The 22,587-nt window shown below is 35.9% G+C and overlaps 1 protein-coding gene across 1 annotated transcript in view; it reads left to right on the top strand.

Annotated features, from left to right (window-relative positions):
- EXOC4 (exocyst complex component 4) overlaps positions 1-22,587 on the top strand; it is a 797,583-nt gene that overhangs the window by 100,136 nt on the left and 674,860 nt on the right. The window contains exon 7 of the mRNA XM_003920983.4: positions 16,803-16,977. Coding sequence (XP_003921032.1) covers positions 16,803-16,977 — 175 coding nt within the window. The remainder of the gene's footprint in view (positions 1-16,802; positions 16,978-22,587) is intronic.

Here is a 22,587-nt window from a genome sequence, read left to right as displayed (position 1 = left end):
TTTAGTATAGAGTTCTCTAGACTTATTTAAATTTTTTGGAAAAATTAATATATTCTGTATTCTTTTGCATATCTGACATTGATTTTATGTAACATTTCAGAAATGATTTCCTTGTGAACTTGATTCAAAAGTACTATGATTGGTGAAAGGAAATACCCTCTATCCTTCTCCTGCCACAGAATGTTCTAAAGTAAATATTTGGCCAGTTGTGGTGGTTCATGCCTGTAATCCCAGCACATTGGGAGGCCAGGGTTGGCGGATTGCTTGCGGTCAGGAGTTTGAGATCTGCCTGGACAACATAGCAAAACGCCTACTCTACTAAAAATATAAAAATTAGCTGGGTGTGATGGCACATGCCTGTAGTCTCAGCTACTTGGGAGGCTGAGGCACAAGAATTGCTTAAACTGGGAAGGCGAGTGTTGCAGAGAGCCGAGATCACACCACTACTGCACTCCAGCCTGGTTGACAGAGTGAAACTTCGTCTAAAAAACAAAACAACAAAAAACCCCCCGAAAAAACCCAAAGTGTATTTTTTAATGGGTTTTGGACCTGACTTTGTATCCCCGCTTTGTGATTTGCAAAAAATAATACCTGTCTTACATAAGAGTTGCTTGCTTTAGGTGTGGTTATATGGTTGTGGTGCTTAGTGGAATAGCACCAGTAAGTACTATAACATTCATGCATGTGTATATGAATACATGTTTAGTATCAGTGTCTTCCTCAATTCCATGTTCTTTGATCACTTACATCATGATCCAGAGAAGCTGAAGAATGGTTCTTTGAACTTTGCCTTCTTTCTTGGCGTGGTACCTGGATTTTTGGGAGTACCTTTTGACTCCTTACTAATGAATACTCTAAAATTCTGGTTTGCTCTTAGCCCTGTTGCTGCAGGTTCCTAGATGAATATAGTGAACTTTCCTAGGGAAATAACATTACTATAGTATATATTGGAAATAAAACAAAAGGGCATGGATCAAGCTTTTCTGCAGATCTCATTATAGTACCTTTAAAAGCACTGTGTCTTTCATAGGATTTTCATCTTTGTTTTTTCACCTTGCCTAAACCCCTTACGTGGAAATTATAGCACTAGAAATATAATAGAAATTCAGCACACTGCCCTGGGAAATACTAAATGTTTCTCTATGAGGAATGAGTCAGCAGCAGGATTTTTTTCCCTGTTAAGTTTCTTTTTGTTGTCAGTAGTTTAGAAAGCTTTTGTAGGCAGGATATGTTGGACACTAACGAGTGAATGAGCTGTTTGCCTTGGCTTTATGTCTGTAACATAATCCCATTTTGTAAAACATACAAATTCAAAATTTGGGACCCAAACTGTTTATTTCTCATAATAGTACAGAGAAAGCAAATATTTGGAGTAAACCACTTGGTTAGAAGATCAAAGATTAAATTTTGGGGCTGCGATTCTAAATGAGTGATAATGTTGAGCTCATCTAAAAATTATCAGATGGTGGTTGTGTGCTATCAGATGCTTTAAAACTTTTCAGGAATTCTCTTGAATTAAGCACAATCATTAAAAAATGATAAGCATTGTTGCTTCTAGAGGATCGGAATTTTAGTAGTAATATTGTCAAATTATCACTTGAAGCTTGTGGTGCATTAACTTTACTTAGGAAGGTATTAGTGGCATTTATTTCAGAGAGAAGTAAAATCACAGTACTTGGCATTATTATTATTGTTTACCATTCAAGGAATTTTATGGCTACAGATATATGAATTTATTTTTTTAAAGTTGGAACATAGGCCAAAAAATTCATGAATTCTTGTTCCCCAACATGCATATTTTTCCCCCACCCTCTAGTGAAATAGCCTGTTCCAAAACATTAGCTATTTTGAGACAAGTTACTGTAACTTTCTCTAAAAGTTTCATCATCTTATTAAATATATTCTGGTTGTGATGCATTGCAGGCTTGTTTTCATTTGTTTTTATGTAAAGAAAATTAATGTGTGCTATTTTGCTAGAAATGTAGAAGGAAAAAAGCTAGTGAATTCTTTCTTGCTTTTAATTCCTACAGAGCCAGGATACTTTCCCAGCCAGTTTTAAAAAAATCACTTTGATAACCTAGTTATTATTTTATTTTATTTTGTTTTTGATCTCCCAAACTATCTGTTGTCTATTTTTAGGAGAAATATCTTATCTTTTCTGTTCATTCATAATCTTTCAGTGTCTTTAAGCCTCCACTTACTATTAAAGGAAAATATTCAACTACAATTATTGATTGCCAACTTGATAAACATCAGGGTAACATGTGCCTTGCTAATTTACCAGAACCACCTGCTACCCATTATTTCTCTACAAAGACAGGCAGCATCTTCAACTTCAGATGGTGACTGTGGCCTGAAGCCTCAGCATTTCAGAATCAATTTCTTCAACTTCTGCTTCCTAATTGTTTATTCTTTCCCAAAATCTAATTCATGAGTATTTTTATATTATTTTTATTTGAAAGAAGCTGGAAGGAATTCTGTAATATTTAACAAATAAGAAAAGCATAAGGAAGAGATGGAAGAAAAACTTCTCAAAGATGTGATATCTTGTCAAGAATATGGAAGAAAAGAATGTGGAAGAAGAGAAATTGGTATATGTGAGGAAAATGGGCCTGTTTAAATGTGAAGGCAAAAATTAATTGCAGGAAGAGTTGGTGGAGGTCAGCTTCACTTAGAGCTGTTAGTCCTAGAGAGAGCAGAAAGCATTGAGTCAGTTGGAGCCATGGCTGCCAGGGAGACCTTTCCCTCTTTTGAAAGGAAACCATTTTAGAAGGATCATTGACCTCTCTTATGAAGAAAGAAGATTAAATGTCAGATGTGAAAAGCAGAGAACTTTGTGGGTTTTGGGCTTGTTGCAATATTTAGAAAGATTCATGGAAAACATGGGAGAGAAATATACTTTAATGCTAAAAGTAGTTGTGTTTGGATAGTAAAGTTGTAGTCTTTGTTTTTTCCTCTCTATTTTGCACCTTAAGTTATGGTGAAAAAAATTCATTATCAAAAAATTAAATTATTAACTGGGTTATTTTAATCACAAGAAATTATTAGAAATTAAAATGCCTATATGGGTATGAATGTTCATAAAACTAAATTTTAATATAGAAAAATATACCCGTTTTTAGACCAACTGGACAGTGTTCATTAATTGTATTATATATGTGTATCTTTGTATATGTTTGGTTATTTATTGACTGCTTCTAGAATGCAAGAGAAGAGAGCACTAGTTTGTCTTGTTCAGCCCTGGTATATCTGGAGAATCTAGGATAGTGCCTACCTGACCCATAATAAATATTTGTTGAATGCAAGAAGAAATTCCCATTTATTAAATATCTGCCATGGACCAGACATTGATCTAAAATGTTCAGTGAATTAGATATGGTCCCTGTCCTAATGGAGTTTAAAGGAGAAGAAAGGCATTACTCACAGAACCCTAAGATGTGAGAAGAAAGCAGCCAGATTCTTGATATGCCATTTTTATTGTTTTTGCTTACCTCTGTGTTGATTAAATTTTTACCATTGTCAAGTGTGCTTTTCTTAGAGATGATGCCAGTTTTTCATGTCATGAATAATGTTTGAGAGTTCCTATATCCTCTTGGCAACAGATTGTATTATCAAATGCTTTTATCTTGGCCAATCTGAGAGGTGAAAAATGGTGTTTCCAAGGTGGTTTGGATTTGCATTTTTATTATAAGTAGGGTTAAACTTCTTTTCTTTTGTATAAAAGTAACTTGTCATGACATCTGGGTTATATTTGGATGTATTGCTTCAAAATAATCTGAGTTGAGAGTGGGTGAAGCTATAGATACAACAAGCCGTGAAATAATGTTGAAGCTGGGTGATAGGTACAAGGTGGTTCATTATCCTGTTATCTTCACTTTTTTAGTGTTTGGAATTTTCAACAATATAATATTTAGTGTTTATTTCCTTTTCAATGAACTATTTTTCTAATACGTTTGTCTTTTTTTGATTTGTAGGAACTACATTTTTCTAGTATGTTTGTCTTTTATTATTATTATTTTTGAGATGGAGTCTCACTCTGTCACCCAGGCTGGATTGCAGTGGCATGATCTTGGCTCACTACAACCTCCACCTCCCAGATTCAAGCCATTTTCTTGCCTCGGTCTCCTGAGTAGCTGGGACCACAGGCATGTGCTGCCTTGCTCAGCTAATTTTTGTAATTTTAATAGCAATGAGGTTTCACCATGTTGACCAGGCTGGTCTTGAACTCCTGACCTCAAGTAATCCACCCACCTCAGCCTCCCAAAGTGTTGGAATTACAGGTGTGAGCCCCTGATCCCAGCCATATGTTTCTTTTTCTATTGATTTGTAGGAACTCTTTACGTACCTAGGAAATTAGTTCTTTGGGATTTATTTCTAACTTTCTGCCCGTTTCTTTCTCTTTTGACTTCATGATCTTTCTGGGCATGTAAACATTTGTTTTAATTTTTTATGAGGCTATATTTTAATCTGTGTTTTCTAGCTTCTTGGTTTTGTGTCATACTTAGATCTTACCTACTCTTAGATTATAAATAAAATTTTCAACTCTTTTCTACTACTTATATAGTCTCATTTTTAATATTTATATATTTAATACATCTGGAATCTGAAGGAGTGGCCAAACTACTTTTGAGCACACTTGACATGTATGAAACTGTATGGTAACGGGTTGTACACCCCTCTCATTTCTGTTACCCATGTGTCTGTCATGTAATTGATGATCTGTGTTAGCTGCATAGTTGCTGAATAATTCTAACACTGAATTTTTTACAATATAGTCATGGTTCTTTTCAAGGTTGGTATTTGCCTCATTTTCTAAATCTCTTTCTTCCCTCCTGGTTTCTCAGTCTGAGAAGACTATAGATTTTCAGAAATAAATTGAATTATGGCTCTAAAATTGGAAAAATATACTTTTGAAATATTTCTTGTAATTTAGAGGCTATAATTCAGAATGAGAGCATACTGATGTAATAGAACATTCTTATAAAATGGTTTTATCTGTGAAGAAGACTAAAGGCTCAGGCCTCAAAGATGATTTTATAGTATAAATATAATGTTTATGGAAAAATAAATGAAATATTGCTCATGATTTTTTTAGACCTGTGGCTAGAGTCAGGCATGAGTTTCTTTTTCACATAAATAGCATTTCCTTTCATCTCTTCTTTCTATATTAGTTACCCTTCTTCTAAGTATCTGAAATGCAGGACATGGTGGAGTTGGTCATTTTATTTTACAGAAAAGTCATTTAAGAACAGCTTTGAAGCAAAGTCAGGCTTTTGTCCTTGTGGCTTCTTATAGCCATTCCTAAGCACCGCATGTAGCACCTGGACATGCTTGGAATCAGGAAGGGCCTCTGTGTAATTTAGATGAGTAGTTAATTCGAATCAGAGCAAGCGGGAAGCAAGTAAATTTAACTTCAGTGATTATGATTCCATTTGATTAAATCTCTACTTTTGATTACACGTATCAGTGAGAACATGCTTTAAATATACCCAACTATTAAATATTGAAGGGGATGAACAGGATGAACCAGGGACATGTAGAAGAAATTCCACTATTCTTCAACTAGGATATGTCCCCTGCAGCTTAACTGAGATATTTTTAGAACAAATGAAAGGAATTAATTTTTTTTTTTTTTTTTTTTTTTTTTTAAACGTATGGGACTTCTTACTCCAATTGTTAACTAAAATATGTAACTCATTACCATGGAAGGTCCCAAGCCTATATACTTTCTAGTAAGACTTAAATAAATTAATTGATAATAGCTTCATCACATACACAGTGACTTAGAAATGTCGATAATGTTCATAGTTCTTTCGTAAACGTGATGTTGGGCAGCTATCATTCTGGTTGTGTATAGTTGTTTGATTTATAGTCATTGGAAAAAGTTTCTTGGCTGAATAGCCCAGAGATGTTACTCAGTATTACATTTCTGAAGCCTTTGTTTTTTATGTGGCAAAGTAAAAAACCAAAGAAACATGAACTCGGCTCTTGATTTCTCTTGTTTTACTTATCATAGCAGGTTCAAATTAGAGATCTGAGCAGGCAGAGGACTAACAGATACAATCTGTTTCATGGATCGTCATAACTTCGTATTTAGATGTCAACCATCGTGCTGTGTCAAGGCTGCTTCTCTATTTGCTATAGTGGGAGGTGCCTTAGGTTTTGTCATTTTGTGCACTTGCTAGTGTCGTAATAGGAAAGGTGCTCCAGGCTCAAACTGATACTGGATCTTTTCATTGCAAAAACAAACTAACAAACCTATGTCAAAGGAAATTGTTCCACTGATGATGTGTAGGGATGGTGTCATAAATGATTCAAGCACCTTCATGTGTATCTCAGGCTGTATTTCAGATTGTCTGGGCTCTTCTAGCTCCTGGTGCATCCCCTTGCTATAGAGTCTAGTGAGATTAGACTGTGAGTTTATAAGGGGGTGGGAGAGTTTAACTTTGTGTTTGAAGTCTGATTAGGGCTGGGCACATATTAAATGCCTAAGAGTTTGTTTATTTTTATGGAGATGTGATCTCACTCTGTTGCCCAGGCTGGAATGCCCAATCATCATGACTCCCTGTAGCTTTGACCTCCTGGGCTCAAGAGATCCTCCTACTTTAGCCTCTTGATATGAATACCATGCCTGGCTATTTAAAGTTTGTTTGTTTATTTTGTAGAGATAGTGTCTCAATGTGATTTCCCAGGCTAACCATGAACTCCTGGTCTCAAGCAGTCCTTTCACTTTAGCCTCCCAAAATACTGGGATTACGGGTGTGAGCCACCATGCCTGGCCAGTTTTAATCAATGAATGGATAAGAAAAAGATACAAAGAAGATAATTTTTTAAATAAGTGGAAGTTATTTTTTATTTTTATTTTTATTTTTATTTTTAGCATTACTGTGAACCCACATCACAAGCGTCACTTGAGAGTAAGAAATGCAGATTTCCCCAGGAAGGGGTGGAATGTTTGGGTGCAGGGCCCACAGGACTCTATGCTTTAGTTGATTCTTATGCACACTGAAGTTTGAGAACACTCTTTAGATAACATCACAAACATCATAGGGTTTTGCAGTTTTGTAGTATTCATGCTTTGCAAAGCAGTCTGCCATCTGCTATCTCACCTGAGTGAGCCTCACCACTGGCCTCCTCACAGGCAGGAGCATTATTATTAATCCCAGATTTACTCAGAGAAATGTGAAAGCTGAAATAATTTGACAGTTCACAAAGCTTGTTCGTGGTGCAATTAAGATTAGAAGTAGTCTTTTTCCACCATTAAGTTTGCTTTCTGGCTTATATAAAGATGATGTTTCTAACACATGTCGTGGGCCTGATTTTGTTTGTCCTCAGAAGGACAATATCTGTACTAAATATGCATTTTCCTGCCGATACCTCACGTTGTGGCCAGTGGCAGGCCTCAGAAATAGCTGGACATGTTGAGAAGCATGAAAAGCAGCCACAGAATGCCTGAAGTCTAATTAGGTCACTTGAGAATCAAATTTTATTATCTAAACAATTGTGCTAGAGGCATTCTTGTACTAAACAATATACAACAAGCACTAAGAATATGCACCTAAATCTTAACTTTTGTTATCCCTGAGGAATAGATTTATGGATTTTTCTGATATTCCACTATGATAAAAATTACTTTGGAATGGGGGAAAGGATTTCAAAAGAATGATCCTGATACTTTAATTCATAGAAAGAGGGCCTGGGTTTATTTTCTAATTTTCGCCACTAACTTGGCATACATCAGGATTAGACGTTTGAGCTTATCTTCCAGAATTCAGAAATGACTTGACAAGGAGGGAGAAACACAGGAAGGAAGTGACTAGAGCCAGGCCCCAGTTCAGTATTCTTGTTATTTTTACTGTGTTTCATTATATATTACTACTAATTTTTTCCTGCTCTTTTCATAGAGCAGATGGAGAATTAGTCAGCACTCTTTAAATAGTAACCCCTTTTTACATGAAGATTTATTAATAAGCGGTGAAACTTATTTCTATCCCTTTAAAGTAGGTATTAGATAACCTTGAAGATTAAATGAGCTCTATGTCCTATTTGAAATGAAAAATAGTAGCCCCGCCAAGCCGATTAAAGAATTGCGTATGAGAGATATAGGCAGGTAAAACAAAGAACATTTTTATCTAATTGATTATAAATTTCTTTTTATAAAATTATAAATTTTTTATATACAATCTAAGCTCTGAGTTCACTACTTTCTTCCCTTTTAGAGCATGGTGGGAGGGAAATAAACATCGTGTGGTTATTGCCTTTGTGTGTCAGTGGGGAAACATAGAACCCTGATATTAAGGTCTCAGCAGATAAGTAGTAGAACAGAACTGATTTTTCTACCTTGTGTGTACCTTTGCTTCGTGACCAAGTAAGGCAGCTTCTTGGCGGCAAACATGGGTTTTCCAGCCAAATGACTAATTCAAGGTTCCCTGGATGTTAAATTTAGATTCAGGTAGTCTTATCTCACCTTAAATATTGAACATTTTCCACAGCTTGATGATGCAGCTTTACACTGTAGCTGCTTCTTGCCTTGTGTAACTGTGACTATTCCTTAACATGTGCCTCTTCTTAGCCCTCTGCCTTTTTTCATGGTGCACTTGAAGGTGAAATACATAGGGATCGCTTCTGGTAGGAAGTTAGTAGATGATCTGGGAGAATAAGTAACATTTTACTTCTCTAAGAAGTCTGGTTTAAAAACCTGCTGGGTAACTGTGTTTAAAGAAACACTTTTCTTCATCCTGATACTTTTCTGTTTTAAATATAAAATAGATTTTACTGCAATATTATTAAAGTTGGCTATTAGTGTGTGTATCATTCAGTTTGTAATTCTACCTCGCGTTCTCATGTTTAGCTTGATAAGGTTACCTTTTTGAGAGCATAGTTTTGTGTGACGTATTTTTTATCGCGTGCCTCTAAAAGGAGTATATAATCTATAACACTTATTTTCTTACCACTTCTTATCTGTAATCAGGCCACTCTCGCTCTCCCATTCTGCTGGAACCCACTTTTTCATTCCTTCATCAACAAATACTCATTTATTGCCTATCATATACTATTTTGCCAGTTGGTGTTACGCCAAACGTTGGAATAAAGTAGTAAATCAGAAACTCATACCCATAGTGAGCTTACAGTAGAGGGGAGGAGGAAAGGACTAGGGGGAAGGAGACTAGTTTGAGGACAGTTTTGTTAATCCTGGCAAAAGGCAACATGGCCTGCATGAGCAAGCTAACGGCGCCCATGGAGTGAAGTAGGCCTACTTGAGAGAAAGTAAAGAGGTAGCAGTAAAGAGAGTTGGTGATGGCTTAGGTATGAGGGAAGAGGGCAGGTAAGGATCTTTTGCTTGGGCGAGCATTACCATTTACTGATGCAGAGAAGATGAAGAAATAGGTTTGGGGAAGAATATGGTGAGTACCACTTAAGTCATGTTAAGTTTGTGGTCTGCAGCTCAGGGGAGTAATCTGGCCAAGAGATAATGTATGAGAGTTGATAGCAGGCAGATAATTAAAGATGTAGGGGCGAATGAGCTCAGCTAGAGAGAGTATGAAGGTTGAGAAGAGTTTTCTGCATTTAAGGAACAGGCTGAGGGTGAGGTTCCTGAGAAAGAGCAACTGGAGAGGTGGTAGGAAGGCAGAAGAGTGGAGGGTTGTGAAGACAGTGGAAGACAGTGTTTCAAGAAGGCATGAGTTGGCAGTAGAAACAAGTGCTGTGGCTATTTGATTAAAGGCCAAAGTAGTTTTCTTGGATAGAGCGAAATAATTATTTTTTAGCAACAGATGTTTTAGTAGACTCCCAGGGGTGAAAATCTGTTTGCAGAGAGAAGGATGATGTGGTATAGACAGTTCCGTTGGCTCTCTTTCCAGCCTTGGCTTCCCTAGCATTATAGAGGACTAATATCATTTTGGCCTCTCTTCTAAAGTAGTGTCCTTGTTTCTAACACCCCTAAACATTCTTCAGAATTGTTTCCTTTGTTCTGTTCTTATCTCTGAACTTCGGTTTCCTTGTCTATAAAAGGGGATAAAGCAGTACCTTCCTCATAGGACTGTCCCGAGGATGAAATGAGATAATCCAAGTAAATCACGTAACACAGTGCCCAGCGTGGTGTTGTGAGTAATTAGGAAGGAGTGGCTATGATGAGCATAGTTCTATTTTTTGTTGCTGTCATGATTTCATTGTCATTGTCACTGATATTTTAGTCTTACTTTCTTAGGGATCTCCTCCATTATGACAGGTCACTAACTATCTGCCCCCTATACAAGAAGGACTTCAGGTCATTATCTTTCATCCTAGACTTCTGCTCATATTGTCATCCTGTATTGCTCATTCGTTTATGCATGAACTCATTTGCCCTCAAAATTTGACTGTTTTCTTTATTCTGGACGTTGGCCCATGTGTTATAGGAGAGAGATGTTTACCAAGAACCATAAAATAGGGATTCTGCCTTCACTTTCTGGCCCAGGAGGCCATGCATACTTGTTTTGTCACTTCTCTCAGTTCATTGGAGCAGTTTGTTTGGAGGGACTATAGAATCACAGAGGACAGATAGAATTGGTTCTTACTCTGTGGATTAGGCCTCTTTGGTTATAAGTATCAGAAATTGAAATCACCTAACTTAATCATAAGAGGGGCCTTTTATTAGAATGATACAGAATTATCGTTATGGACAATATAAGCAGGACTTTACTAACCAAGCTATAGGAAGGAGAGAGATGCAGGGCCTTAGGAACCTCCAGAGAATCTCTCATCTCCTTTCCTTCCCTCTAGATGGTAAATGTTAAAGGTTCAGAAATCAATTCATTGTGACTTTTAATTTGCTTTTTTTTTTTTTAGTGTTACATTCATATATATTTTTGTATATAGCCCTCACTGTCAATTTCTGATTAGGAAATTGTGTCTGGGGAACCTGACATTTGAAGTCTGTGATGTCTTGAAAGTCCCATGTCTAGTTAGCAGAGCTGGTATTAGAGTCCAGGTTTCTAATTCCAGTGCATTTTGCTGGCATTTGTACCTCATTGCCATCCAGGATTAATATTTTCTTTCACCAACTGCGATGCTGTATTGGGTATTTCTACATACCGTTTTGCGACCTTGGAAATAACCTGTGAGAGTGGGGTGTGAGTGTAACTTTTTTCTGAAGGGAAGAAATTGCAGTTAATTGAAATTCAAATCTCTAAGGTTCTTAGGCCTTTACTAATTCAATTCAACCTAAGGAATCATATGAGGTAATTTAATGATCTTGCCTGCCTTTTTGTTTTTTAAGATCAGTGGTGAAAACCTTGATCCTAACAGGATGTAAGCAACTGAGCTAGCTGCAACCTAATGTTTTATTTCTATTATTTAATATTTTGTGATGCGAGTGAGGCAGAGAATGATTTCAATGGGGCCTTGTGTGTGGGTCATACTTAGTGTGTCTGCAGCTAAAGGCAAGCACCTCTTTCTCAATCTTGAGTTGTGGGCAGTCGGAGAGCATATATAAATATTAACAACGTATTTCAGTTTAAATTGGGCCAAGCTAGTGCAGATTTACATCCTGTTTATGTGAATGATTCCTAATCTCTTTTATGCTTTGATGCATCAGAGTAGCATCATCTTCCTTTCTCCTTTTCTTTTTAAAGTAGTGTACATGCTGGTGAGGGACACTGTATGATTGACTTTGGTTTCTTTTTCCTTATTAGGCATTCACTGCTTATCCCACTACTGAGTTCCACTCAGTGATCCATTGAAACCCTTCTTGTCAAGGTCACTGGGGACCTTAAGTTGTACATTTCTCTCTCTTTGCCCTACCTGACCTCTGTCATAGCCTTAACTCTGCTGGTATTCTTTTCTCTGTTGTCTTCTGCAATGTTTCTGGCTTTCTTCTTCCTCTCTAGTAACTTTCTAACCATCTTTTTAATGATACTCTTTCCTGGAGTGTTAGTCCTGGACCTCACTTGCTTTTCTTATTCTGCATATTATCCCTGAGTGATCTCATCTCATCAAGTATTTATCTCTTTTTACATTTCCAGTATCATTCTCTCTAATGAGCTCCAGACTTGCATATCTGACTACCTAAGGATATAACACCTTAACATATCCAGATAAAAACCCAACATCTCTCCTTCCAGATTTCTAATTTCACTTTAATGTGTGTGCGCGTGCATGCTCGCTTGAGCTCTCTCTCTCTCACTCATGTAAACCAAAGAGTATCTGACACAGGTCTCAATTTAGGAAGTTTATTTTGCCAAGGTTAAGGATGGACCCATAACATAGCCTCAGGTCCTTAAGAATATGTGCCCAAGGTGGTCAGGGCACAGCTTGTTTTTTCTTTTTTTAAATACATTTTAGGGAGACTTCAGACATCAGTCAATATGTGTAAAATATACATGGGTTTCGTCCAGAAAGCTGGGGCAAGTCAAAGTGTGGCTTCCAGGTGGTAAATAGAGACAAATGGTTGTATTCTTTTTAGTTTCTGATTAGCCTTTCCAGAGGAAGCAATCAGATACAAATTTATCTCAGTGATCAGAGAGATGACATTGAGTCTGTCTGTTCTTTGTCCACAAGGAATTTCCGTGTGGACAAATTGAGAGGGAGGTATGTAGCTTTTAAAAGAAATCTTTGCAGCTGTCTTTTTAAGGACTAGAATGGGAGACAGATATACCCTAAGCAGTTCCCAGCTTGACTTTTCTCTTTGGCTTAGTGATTTTGGGGTCCCAAGATTTATTTTTCTTTCACACAGCAGACATATCCATTCTTCTCAGTGTTGCCAGAAATTCAGACAAAGGAATCCTTCCCCTCTCTTTAGAATTGTACGGCTACCTCAGCTAGTTCTGTCCATTTTCTAATACGATTTTCCAGCAGTGTTGTGAGTCTCTCAGAACAGTGATTAAATAATACTTTCGCTTTGCGGATGGGGCATTGGAGAAGTTGTGAGATCTTTTTCATAATGGAAGTTGTTGGTAGTGTCAGTCCTGGGAATGAGTGGAAATCTGTTGTTTCTTACATGTTATTTAAGAAGGAGAAACAGATGAAAAACCAAGAGAACTAAAAGAGAAAAGTTGATCTCCTCATGGTAGTAAGAATGTAAAGGCCTCAGTTTTCACAACACCTCACTTTTTGAGATGCCAGGTTCCATTTTTCACTGTTTTATATATTTCCTGTTCACTGCTAGAGAGGTGTTGGATCTTTACTCTCCCCACTCAGAGCCACAGCTGCTGTTATTTTAACAGCTATATTGAGATGTAATTCACTACTGTGCAGTTCACCCACTGAAAGTATACAATTCAGTGGTTTTTAGTATGTTCATAGAGTTTTGCAACCATCACCACTAGCTGGTTCCAGCATGTTTTTGTCCTCCCTAAAACAAATCCCATGTACTTTATCAGTCAGTTCCCACCCCCCCCCAGCCTAAGTAACCACTAATGTATTTTGTGTCTCTATAAATGTGCCTACCCTGAAATTATATTTTATATAACTATAATCATGTATAGTCCTCTGTGACCTTTTTCCACTTAGCATAATATTTCAAGGTTTGTTTTGATTGTACCATGTATCAGTACTCCATTCCTTTTTATGGCCAAATAATATTCTGTTGTATGGATATACCACATTTTGTTTATCCATTTATCAATTGATGGATATTTGGATTGTTTCTGCCATTGGGTTATTGTGAATGATGTTGCTAAGAACATTTGTATACAAGTTTTTGTGTGTATGTATGTTTTCATTTCTCTTGGGCACGTAGCTAGGAATGGAATCACTGGTTCCATATGGTCACTACATTTAATGTCTTGAGGAACTGCCAGCTGTTTTCCAAAGTGGCTGTCCCATTTTACATTTCCACTGGCACTGTATGAGAGTTCCAATTTCTCTACATCCTTACTGATACTTTTTATTACTTTTCTTGTTGATTATAGCCATTCTAGTGGACTGAATTTCTCGCTCATTGTGATTTTGATTTGCAATGGCTCTCATGGCTAATGGTGTTAAGCATCTTTTTGTTTGCTTATTGGCCATTCTTATATTTTCTTTGGAACAATGGATATTTAAATCCTTTGTCCATTTTTAAATTCAGTCGTCTTTTGATTATGAGTGTAAGAGAGATTTTAGATTTGTCTTTTATCAGATTATTGATATTCAAATATGTTCTCCCATTTTGTCTATTGCCTTTTCCTTTCTTGATGGTATCATTTGAAGCACAAACATCTTAAATTTTGGTGTCAGAGCTGTGCATTTAATTAAATAATAGGATACCATTGTGCTTTGGTAAGGTGGAGAGAGCTTTCCTCTTGTTAAAATGGCTGGAGATCTCAACATAGGTAGAGCTCCTTGTGAGGTCTCACCGCTTGTGATCTATCTCCTCCTAGCTGCTATTATGTCTCCTTTCCTTCCTCCCTGTGTAGCTGTCCTGTGGCTATGATGACCACACTATAGGAACAGGCCTGTTTTGGCTTTGAGCCTCCAGGAGTGGCAGAAGCTGGCGCTGTGTCGGCATTTTATAAAGAGATTGATATTTCCAAGATATTAATAGATACTGTGAATCTCATCTTACACTTCATTTCTCTACTGGGTTTCTTTTCTAAATGTAGCACTGCTCCTGGCTGCTGAGCAGCTCTAGTGCTTGACTGACAGGCAAGGTATGCAGTCATGGAACTCCTTGGCCCTGGAGATAACTGGATAACAGCACCCCTAACAAGAGGAGCCACGTTTCCATTAAAACTTTGCTGCTGGTTCACAGTCCTGTATCTAGAACTTCATGCCACTGGGACATTAGACACCAGTGTGCCTCAGGCATCTGAATGTCATAGATCAATATGATATCAAAAAATGTTGGGGTATTAATATACAGTTACTAAGTTTTAATTTTCTTCAGTAAGGACATTTGGTACCATAACTGCCATCATGGCAGAAAATAACTAAGATTTTCCTATCAAGAGAGTGCAAAAGATGTAATGTTAAATAAATTTACCTTTGTGGAAAGTCAATATATTGTTGTTACTTTGCTATTCACTGCTCAAAAACATATTACAGTCTATAGATTCATATTTGAGAACCACAGTCTTGCATACTCAGCGTAAATCTTTGTTGGAGAAGTAGAACCTTCACTTAATCAGGTATTTACTGATTAAGTTACTGATCTGTATGATGCCAGGTACCAGTTTTATACCGATTATTTCCCTATACCATAGTAATTGTTTCAGTTGGGTATATTTAGACACATATTTCGGTATTTTGTGTGTATCTCTGCTGATACTCAAGTAGTTCTCTAATAACACAGATGAGAAAGTGGAATTATTTTAGATACATGTGAATATAAATATGAATTTGACCTTTAAAGGATCAAAAAGAATAATCAGTCAAAAGGTAGAACGGCTTCTATTTATAAATACAATGTGTAATTTTTAGATTATGTATGTATATTCTAGGCTGGGAGTACTACATAAATTCTATTGATTTTTGTCTCATCTGAATTACAATGTCAAATAGATATTAGGATTTTACCATAAGATAGTTATGGGCTGTCACATTGGCACATTAATTACAATAATTGGGCAGTAAAGAAGCCATAGGAATAGATAATATGCTGTACGTTTTGATGAGATTGTAGTTATAACCCCTTATTTATGGTAATAAAACCTTATAAATTGACACTACTGACAAGCTCTTTTGCTTTCCTTTTCAACTCTCCAAGTTGGTTTATCAGTCTATTTAGGAATTACAAGCCGCAAGCCATAAATTATACAATAAAACTCATATTCCAGGATTTTCTGTACTCGTTCATGCTATTCACATTAAATTCACTCATTAATATTTGCTAATCATTGTCCTAAGTGTTGGTAATCAGAGATGTATAAAGCAGTGCCTGCTCTGAAAGCTTAATAATGGAGAATTGAGGTAAAATGTCTGTATATAAATAAATATGACCAATATTGATTGAACCACATATGTGAGGCACATGTGATATGTTCCTTAGAAACAGGACAAAATACTGTACAAGCTCAGAGGAGGAAAGGATGATTCCAGGCCTACGTGATCACTGAAGCTGGAAGGCTTAGTGGTAGAGGAATTACTTTGTATCTGTGATGTAAATCTTTGAGCTATCTCTAAAGATACATCTGCACTCTAGAACTGCAGTGAGAGGTAGGTGTTTAAATGCACTGACATGGAAATCAACTTTTGTTCTAGGCCCAGCTGCACTGCAACCTTATTTTGTGTCCTTGAGTATATAAAATTGATGTAAAATATGTGTCCAGCATATCTCACTATGATGAATGAGATAATGTGGATGCCTAAGTTGCTCCCTGTAGTGAAAGTCAGATTGCTTGGCAAGTGTATATTTTTTTTTCAGGCAACTCAGGCCATACATTTGTATGGTAGTAAGCATAGTTTTCCATGACTAAAAGGATTAACATCCGTATCAAAGTGCCTAATTTATTGCTAGGGAAAAGCATATTCTGTGTAACATCTGAGCTGTTGTCTGAAAATATTGTGTGAATTTCTTGGAGAAGCTGCCTATATGAATACATAGTGTTACAAAGGCAACAAATGTTTATTGAGTTGCTATGGCTGGTTTACGGACTTTACAATTGATTTTAAGATTCCTACATCATTTCCAATTTATAGCAGAGGAAACCGAGGTTTAGATAAGTTTTTAAAAGTTGCTTAGATCATAAAATTGAATTCACATCTGCTGAAATCTAACATTTATCTTGTTTACATTGTAGAATGCTACGTTGCTTTAGTTTGATGTTTTTCTTGCAGGTCACTGCAAGCCATTAATCTGCAGGTGTGTATGTGTGTAAATGTTATTTATTTGTTTATGTCACTAGGTTACTTCTAGAACTGCTGGAGTTACTGTTTGACAAGTTTAATGCTGTAGCCACTGCACACTCTGTAGTCCTGGGATACCTGCAGGACACTGTAGTGACTCCGCTGACTCAGCAGGAAGATATCAAATTGTATGATATGGCTGATGTGTGGGTGAAGATCCAGGATGTTCTACAGGTAAGCGCTTTTTACAAAGGGTGTCATCTTGATTCAGAGTAGTATTTTAAAACAACAGCAGCAGCAACAAGCAGCCACCTAAAACATTATCTTAAATAACAGGATGAGAAAGTAATGCTTGTATTTGAATCTGATGGTGCTGATGGCATTAACTTCTACCATCTTCAAAAAACTTTTTAACAGGGTGGGTACAGTGGCTCATGCCTGTAATCCCAGCACTTTGGGAGGCCAAGGCGGGCAGATCCCTGAGCTCAGGAGTTCGAGACCAGCCTGGCCAACATGGGGAAACGTTGTCCCTACTAAAATTACAAAAATTAGTTGGACATGGTGGTGGGTGCCTGTAATCTGAGTTACTCAGGAGGCTGAGGCAGGAAAATCACTTAAACTCAGGAGGCAGGGGTTGCAGTGAGCCAAGATCATACCACTGCACTCCAGTCCGGGTAACAGAGTGAGACTGTCTCAAAAAAACCAAAAAAACAAAAAAACCCAAAAAGCAAAAAAAAAAAAAAACAAAACAAAAAACAAAACCTTGTAACAAACTTTTTTTTTTTTTTTTTTTTGCCAGACTTTAAAAATAGAAGCATATTCTCAATATGTATAGTATCTGGCTTTCTGTTGTAGTATACTTTACTTCACTGGAATTAGTTATATATTGAGGTAATAATATTAAAATATTCTTAAGCATGATTTTATAAACATATATGTAGCTTAATTTTGTTGACTATTTGCTTACAGTCAACTTCTGCATATAGTGGGTTACATGACAGAAGAAGAGCTTATTTTGAGAGATGAGAATTGATATGTAAGGTGTAAATGTGTCATTTCACTTGATTTGTTGAAGATTAGAGGAATGATATTACTCTTTGGTATGATGCTGCTGAGATGATATTTAGAAATTGTATTATATTTTTTCCTCCATGTGTGAGCAAAATATATTTGATTTGGCCAGATGGAAATTAGAAATATAATTAAGAGTTAGCTGAAGCAAGTTTGACATAACTAAATAGAAGTGACTTAGTTAGATAGTATCTGCCAATATGAAAAAAAGTTAAGTATATGTAGGGAATTGGAAAATGTAACTGTGTAGGAATGAAATTACTTGCATGGCAAATAGGAGTCTTTGCAGGGAAAGTGAATCATGAATGTAAATTATGGTCATTTTTCAGAATGTAGACATGCTCTTGGTGGATTGAATGATTGATTCTTGTTTTTTCATTCATTAGACATCTTTTGTGTATATACTTTACTGGTGGTTCAGTAGAAATAATATTGGTTGAAACTACATTCTCTGAGTTCCTTTTACTGCTTTGCCAATTACCAGGCCTGTAGTAGATGCTTGGTGAATATTTGTGTATCGAATAAAATATCTTTATGGGTTGGAGGCTGGTTATTTAACATTTTGTATCTTGATTTTCTTATCTGTCCTATGTAAATAATGTGTGCCTTTCATATCCATGTTTAAGTATGAAATAAGATATTTTAATGCTAGATAAAACATAATTAGAATTAGGGACTTCTGCTTCTCATGTTGATGAAGTTACGTTTTGCCGGAAGCAACTTAGGTAGTCAGCACAGTCAGCTGAGAAAAAAGAACACACTAGGTGAGCTCCACCTTCATCCCTGTATCTTCCTGAGGGATACTTTGCAAATTATTAGCCCTTTGGTCTGATATAAAGCTGTGTACAGCACAAGGCTTAGCAGAAACCAGCTACTTTGGGACTGTGAGTTGAATGAAGATTTCAGAAGTTGGAAAATTCTCAGCATTGTTGGAGCTCAGACCAGCCAGTGTGGGGAGAGGTTGCTGAACATACTGCGTTTTCAGCTGTGACCTCAGAAAGGTCACACCTTATGAGTAGGGCCATTCTAGGAGTAGAAGACAGGTTACTATAGATCTCATGCAGCAAAGTTCCAAACCAGGCCTCTATTTTATCATCTTGATCCACCTGTAAATTTATTGTCCGATAGAACAAAAATCTCTCTAAAGTAAGACAACATAATCCAGTTTCTCTATAACAAAGCACCTGCAATGTCTAGCACAGAATTACTATTCTTGTTAAAAACCCAGAAAATGTGACTCTTAACCAGGATTAAAAAGTTGATAGAAATAAATATCTCAAATGACAAATTCACCAGGTTTCGTGGCTTATGCCTGTTATCCTAACGCTTTAAGAGGCAAAGGCGGGTGGATCGTTTGAGGTCAGGAGTTCGAGGCCAGCCTGCCAATATGGTGAAACCCCATCTCTACTAAAAATACAACAGAATTAGCTGGGAGTGGTGGTGGTGCCTGTAATCGCAGCTACTCAAGAGGCTGAGGCACAAGAATTGCGTGAACCTAGGAGGTGGAGGTTGCAGTGAGTCGAGATTGTGCCTCTGTACTCTAGCCTGGTTGACAGTGTGAGACTTGATTTCGAATGAATGAATGAATGAATGAAAAATTCACCAGATGGATTCAGCAGCAGATTACATACTGTAGAAGAAAGGATCAGTGAACTTGAAGACAGATCAATCTAAACCATCCATATCAAAGCACAGAGAAAAAATAGACAAAAGGAAAATGAACAAAGCTATAGTATCTTCAAGGATATTATGCAGTTTAACAGTTATGTGGTTTACACGTATGGAAGGAGAGAGGACAGAGATTGGGGTAGAAAAATATCAGGAGAAATAATCAACAGAACGTTTTGATATTTGTTTAGAAACATAAACCCACAGTTGCAAGAAACAACAAATCCCAAGCAAGATAAACACAAGGAAAATCAACACATATGCACATTATGAAAACCAAAGAAACAAAGTCTTAAAAATAGCCAGAGGAAGAAAGACATATTGCCTACAAGCAAACAGTGATAAAAATTATCAGTGACATCTCATTAGAAAAAATGCAAACCAGAAGTCAATGTATTCATTCCAAAAGTGCTGGAAAAAAACAAAAATTTGTCAATCCAGAATTTTGTATTACTGAAAATATTCTTTAAAATGAAGGTAAAATAGAGACATTTTCAAATGAACTAAAGCTTAAAGAATTTGTCACCACTAGACTTGCACTTAAAGAAATGTTACAGAAAGTTTTTCAAACTGAAGGAAAATAATACCAGATGGAATTTAGATCTACAGAAAAAAGTAAATAGGGCCAGAAATAGTAAATATGTGAACAAAAATAAAATGCTCCCTCCTCCCACATTTCTTGATTTCTTTATTTTTGTTTAAAGAATTTAAAAAATTCCTGTTTAAGTCAAAAACAATTACAGTATATGTGGATTTTATAATATTTTGAAATGCAATGTATGACAGTAATTGCATAAAAGATGGGAGTACTGTAAATGATACTATGCTATTGTGAATTTCTTACGTATTACATGAAGGGATATAATGTTTAGGGTAGCCTATGATAAGCATACATATTTCAATTCTTAGAGCAAACATTATCTAAGATAGATACATAGCTGAGAAGTCAGTTGAGGGGATAAAATTGAACAGTGAATAAATATTTGGTTAATTCAAAAGAAAGGAAAGGAGGAAAAAGAACAAGGAAGAAAGAAATGATAAAGAACAAAGCAAAGATAGAATGAATAGAATCCAAAAGCAAGGTGATAGACTTAGCACCAACCATATCAACAATTACATTAGATGCAAATGTACTAAATAGACCAGTTGAAAGACAGAAATCATACTGGATTAAAAAAAAAAAAACAAAACCCAAGACCCAATCATGCTATTTCAAGAGATGCGTTTAGTGATATTTTATTACTTTTTAAATTTTAAATAATTTTAAATTTGTAGAAAAGTTGTTATAATAACAGTAGCACAAAGAACAGCCATATACCTCTTTATTTGGATTTAGCTTTTCTTAATGTTTTACCACTTTATTACCTATTTTCTCTGTCTGTATATATATATGGACACGGACACACACCCACACACACACACACACACACACACACCCACCCACCCCTTTGAAAAATTGACCACAAGTTATTTACTCTGCTCTCTGTGTTCTTGTTTTGTCAACTGACCCAGTGATGTTCTATATAGGAGTGTTTTTGCCCCTCCAGTAAAGAAACCAGTTTAGGATCAGGTATTGCATTTAGCTGTCTTTAAACGTGAACATTTATCATGTTTTTTTTTTTTTCTGTGATAATGGCACTTTTGAAAAATGTATCTCCCCTTTTAATACAAATTCGTCATTTTGGGTTTTAAAGATACACTTTAAACATAAGATTAAAAGTATGAAAATGGAAAGAGATATACCATGAAATACTAATAAAAACAGTATTACACAAATACATCAGACATTATTAGAATATATAAATGTAATTATTTGTGTTTTAGTACTTATGACATTTAGAACTTGAATATGTCAAGGCCTAGAAAGTACGTTACGGACTATGTACTTTTACTATGGCAAGGTCATAAAATACTTTCTGAATAAGTTTTTATAACCCTCTAGCCTTGGCTTTTACTTATGTTCTAAATTGAAAACAACTATTAAATTTGTTAGGATCCTATTTATAATACTACCATGTGGAATTAGTTAATGATTATGAAGAAAGCAAGATACCGTGTCTTCCCTAACTCTGCTTACTTCATAATTGTTAGATGTATATAACTCATGTACAGCTGAAAACAAAACCGATTATTTCATAATAAAAATGATAATAATGAACTAAGCAACTTTAAATTCCATCAGATATTAACAGGTTAAATTTACAAATTAAAAATAGATATTTATGGCTTACTAAATGAGTTATACCTTTCATACATGTAGTTTAAAATGAGTGATTTGGGAATTCTATAAGTTATAGAATGAGTTGTTTATTTAAATAGCTTTATTGAAATATTTATGTGCCATAACATTTACCTATTTAAAGTATAGATTTCAGTCTCTTTTTAGTATGTTTATAAAGTTGTATAACCGTCACAATAGAACATTTTCATCTACGCCAAAAGAAACCTTGTGTCTCTTAGCAGTCTTCATATCCTACTCCCGTTACCTCCAGGCCTAGTCTGCTAGGTACTGGTCTACTTTTTGAAAATGACTTATTTTTATCATAGATCCATGATTTTGATTTTTTTTATTTTTCTACAATATGGATCTTTGGAAAATTTGTAGTTTAAGAGAAAGTGGACAAGATGAGTTTAAGACACTAAAAGAGGTGTCAGTTATGTGTTACATCTATTAGAAACTTGCAGTTTCCAAATTAATTATGCACTGGGCAATACTGCTGCTATTCCATGTTAATGCACACATGCACCAACGGCATAAGACATTTGACAGAGACAGAACATAGAACTGAAACTGTTCTAATGAAAGGTGAGAGATCTGACATAGAAAGAGCATTTCATTTCATGTATTTAGTTTAATTGCTCTCAGGCCAAGATATGGCAGTGTTCTTTGCCTTTTTACTTGCTTTCTCTTTCTCCGTTTTTCTTCCCCTCTTAGCTCTCTTCTTTTCTGCTCTTATCTTCTTTCTTAAACATGTTGTGGAAGAATGACCTTAGTTATGACTTGAGTTAATCTGTTGTTGTTTCTTAACTATCTGCTCTCCTCATCTTTATCCTATAAATTTGAGCATAGAGGATTTTTGAATAAGAGGTTTATAAAAATATTTT

The sequence above is a fragment of the Saimiri boliviensis genome, chromosome 10 (assembly GCF_048565385.1).
Source record: "Saimiri boliviensis isolate mSaiBol1 chromosome 10, mSaiBol1.pri, whole genome shotgun sequence".
Lineage (NCBI taxonomy): Eukaryota > Metazoa > Chordata > Mammalia > Primates > Cebidae > Saimiri > Saimiri boliviensis.
This window is presented reverse-complemented; position numbering and strand designations above follow the sequence as displayed.